General features: G+C 70.6%; 1 protein-coding gene across 1 annotated transcript in view; it reads left to right on the top strand.

Moving 5' to 3' along the window:
* The window catches only part of LOC104547788 (uncharacterized protein C1orf106 homolog), a gene marked incomplete at both ends in the record, with an annotated part of 2,444 nt that overhangs the window by 1,290 nt on the left and 811 nt on the right, over nucleotides 1–343 (top strand). The window contains one exon of the mRNA XM_010193612.1: nucleotides 7–342. Coding sequence (XP_010191914.1) covers nucleotides 7–342 — 336 coding nt within the window. The remainder of the gene's footprint in view (nucleotides 1–6; nucleotide 343) is intronic.

The following is a 343-nucleotide window of genomic DNA, read 5'->3' as shown; positions in this document are numbered from 1 at the left end:
CTCCAGCGTCTCCCACGCCACCTCCCCGGGCAGCAGCAGCCCCGATGTCTCCTTCCCGCGCCCCCCGCTCCCGCCACCCCTCACTGAACCCAATTACTACCCCCGAGGTGTCCACCGCTTCCTACCATCCCCCGGTCCCCCAAATTTCTTCTACGAGCAGGACCTGGCCCCGTTGCGCTACCAGCGCCTGGTGGCCTCGCACAGCCGCATCGTGCGCACCCCGTCGCTCAAGGACTACGCCCCGGTGGGGGGCCGGGGGCTCTCCAAGGCGGCCGTCACCGAGGAGCTCAAGTCGTGGCACCAACGCGCCCGGCTGCGGGGCGCCCCTCCCCATTCCCTTGAC

The sequence above is a fragment of the Mesitornis unicolor genome, unplaced genomic scaffold (assembly GCF_000695765.1).
Source record: "Mesitornis unicolor isolate BGI_N332 unplaced genomic scaffold, ASM69576v1 scaffold37251, whole genome shotgun sequence".
In the NCBI taxonomy this organism is placed as follows: Eukaryota; Metazoa; Chordata; class Aves; order Mesitornithiformes; family Mesitornithidae; genus Mesitornis; species Mesitornis unicolor.
Note: the sequence above shows the minus strand (reverse complement) of the source record. Positions and strands in the feature narration are given on the sequence as shown.